The sequence below is a fragment of the Saprolegnia diclina genome, assembly GCF_000281045.1.
Source record: "Saprolegnia diclina VS20 unplaced genomic scaffold supercont1.48, whole genome shotgun sequence".
NCBI classification, from domain to species: Eukaryota; Oomycota; class Saprolegniomycetes; order Saprolegniales; family Saprolegniaceae; genus Saprolegnia; species Saprolegnia diclina.
This window is the reverse complement of record NW_008246115.1, coordinates 130,382-132,523: the sequence shown is the minus strand read 5'-3', so window position 1 is coordinate 132,523 and position 2,142 is coordinate 130,382. Positions and strand designations below refer to the sequence as shown.

Sequence of the window (2,142 nt, the reverse complement as noted above, 5' to 3'; positions counted from 1 at the left end):
TGCGTGGCATGGTGAAATGCGTTCTGAACGCAATCGCCTTTGCATCGCCCGAGCAGATACCTCGTAAAAGCAAGATGCAAGATCCAGCGACGCGAATGATGGATATCGATACACTCGTCGACCAATCAAACGGCGCGACGCGCCACCTGTTTTTGAGAGTGGACAGCATTTTCCGCCGTGAAGCCTAGTTCGCGAATGGTAAATAGCTGTTTTCATGCCGTGTAGGATGCATAATATTGTACTCGACTTGTAAAATAGATGGGTCGCGAGTAGCTCGTAGTGTTTTCCACGGAATGCCCGGTGGTAGGGAGTCCACAAAGGGAGTGTGTTGTGGTGGGACTCGCCAACTCCACTTCAACATGTCGGCTTGGCACGCTCTGCTTGGGCATCATTCTCTATTAAACCATGTGCGGTCATTTCGCATGCAACAAAAAACTAGACCAACCCACATATTTCCCTTCTTTCCTCCTTCATATTAACTAACCAGAGCGGCTATGTGTCCAAAGCAGCATTGGACCGAGACCACGTGATCAGCTTGCTGGCCATGGAGAACCTTTCCAGTCAAGTTGGAGTTGAGGTTGGCTGAACAAGACGCTGCTGCCAATGACAAATGAAATCGAAAAATGCGTTTTGAAGTGATCCCCCGCTGCGACCTCGGACGCGCCATGGCGGTCGAGTGTGTTGTCTGGTGCCATCTTCGTCGACTACAGCTACTATATGCGCCAAGTTGCAAGTACCCGGTAGGAGTATGTGCATGACCAGAGTCAGCGCTGTCTTCGCAGCGACACCGTTCGAAATCAAGAGGTTTGAAATTTCTGCTTGTCAGTATCGCTGGTTAAGCACGTCAGTCTATCCGTCCTGGACGTACAGTATCCTGTCGATGGATACATGCTCGAACGTGGTCGTTACTGCAACGCACGCCACAGAGGAAAGCTCCCAATTCACCCGCCTAGACATCTCGGCGGTGCATTGCTGGTGCAGCCATCGTTCGCTTTTCAGTCCGATCGAGCAGTGACCAGCCTCTACTAGAGGTCGACGCCAGAGCTGGTCAACACTAGTGATGGAGGCGGAATGACGAAAACCTCACACGATCCCACAACACAAACATTGCGCACCGCACCCGATGCATCCAGCTGCCTCACATTGGTTTATCATGGGCCTAAATGCGAAAATAAACGTGAGGCTAGATTGACGGATACAGTGTCGATAGGTGGATAGATAGATGTTTTCATTGACGTTTAAGATGCCCGTGCTCTGGCGCGTCGGCGGATTTTGGTGGGCTGGCGAGCGCATACAACTACCCTACGTTTCCAGAAAGCTATCCAGACGTCCGCTTCCCAACTGCGTACCGAGTCCAGCGCCAATACAATAGGCTTTGGGATAAAGCATCTCATGTATTCGGCTCGTGTTACCGCGTGATCTGGACATCACTGTGGGAAGGCTCCCGGAGAAAGAGGTGGGCGCTGCTCTCGCTGTGCTTCTCACGCCGCATCTCTTCGTGCTGGCGCACCAAGACGCCCTTGTGGCGGCGCAGGCGGAGCACAAGGCCAAACACAGACCCGACGACAGCAAAACTGCAGACACCAGCCATCGCATACAACGGCGGGCCGTACGTGACGGTCTCGAGGTCGTACTTGGTGCAGCGGGGGCCCGTCCAGACGTCCATACATTTGCAGCGGCGGTTCACACACGAGCCCGTGACGCGAGCCGCCGTCGTACAGTCGTCGTTGCTATTGCAGGTCGCGCCTCCCGCCACAATGATATACGGGTTCTTCGGGTCGGTGTAGTTGGTGATATGTGCCTTGATAAACTCCTTGGTCGGATGCGAGGCCGGGTCGCAGCCGACGCTCATCGTCTTGGTGTCTTGCCTACAGAAAATAGACTCTGTAAGATACAGAATTCTTCGGAAAGAACGCACCAGACGCGGATGTAGTCGACCGAGAGGAACATCGGGAACGAGTCGCAAATGTTGTTGGTCACCTTGTGCTCCCACGAGCCTGGCTTTGGATGCGTCGCATTCCCGCGGCAACCGCCAATTTCCCAGTTCGGTGGTGTAGCACCTGCACCATTGCTCAGAACTGCAGCTTTTTAACAGCGAACGTACCCCACGCCGATGCCATCGCGACGTTGAAGATAAAGTAG

General features: G+C 53.6%; 1 protein-coding gene across 1 annotated transcript; it reads right to left on the bottom strand.

Annotated features, from left to right (window-relative positions):
* Window positions 1-1,408: 1,408 nt before the first annotated feature.
* On the bottom strand, window positions 1,409-2,120 carry SDRG_12249 (hypothetical protein; the record flags this gene model as incomplete). Its single annotated transcript, XM_008618315.1, has 3 exons — window positions 1,409-1,868; window positions 1,919-2,060; window positions 2,105-2,120. 3 exons carry the CDS (start codon window positions 2,118-2,120, stop codon window positions 1,409-1,411), a joined length of 618 nt encoding a protein of 205 aa, XP_008616537.1.
* Window positions 2,121-2,142: the final 22 nt, after the last annotated feature.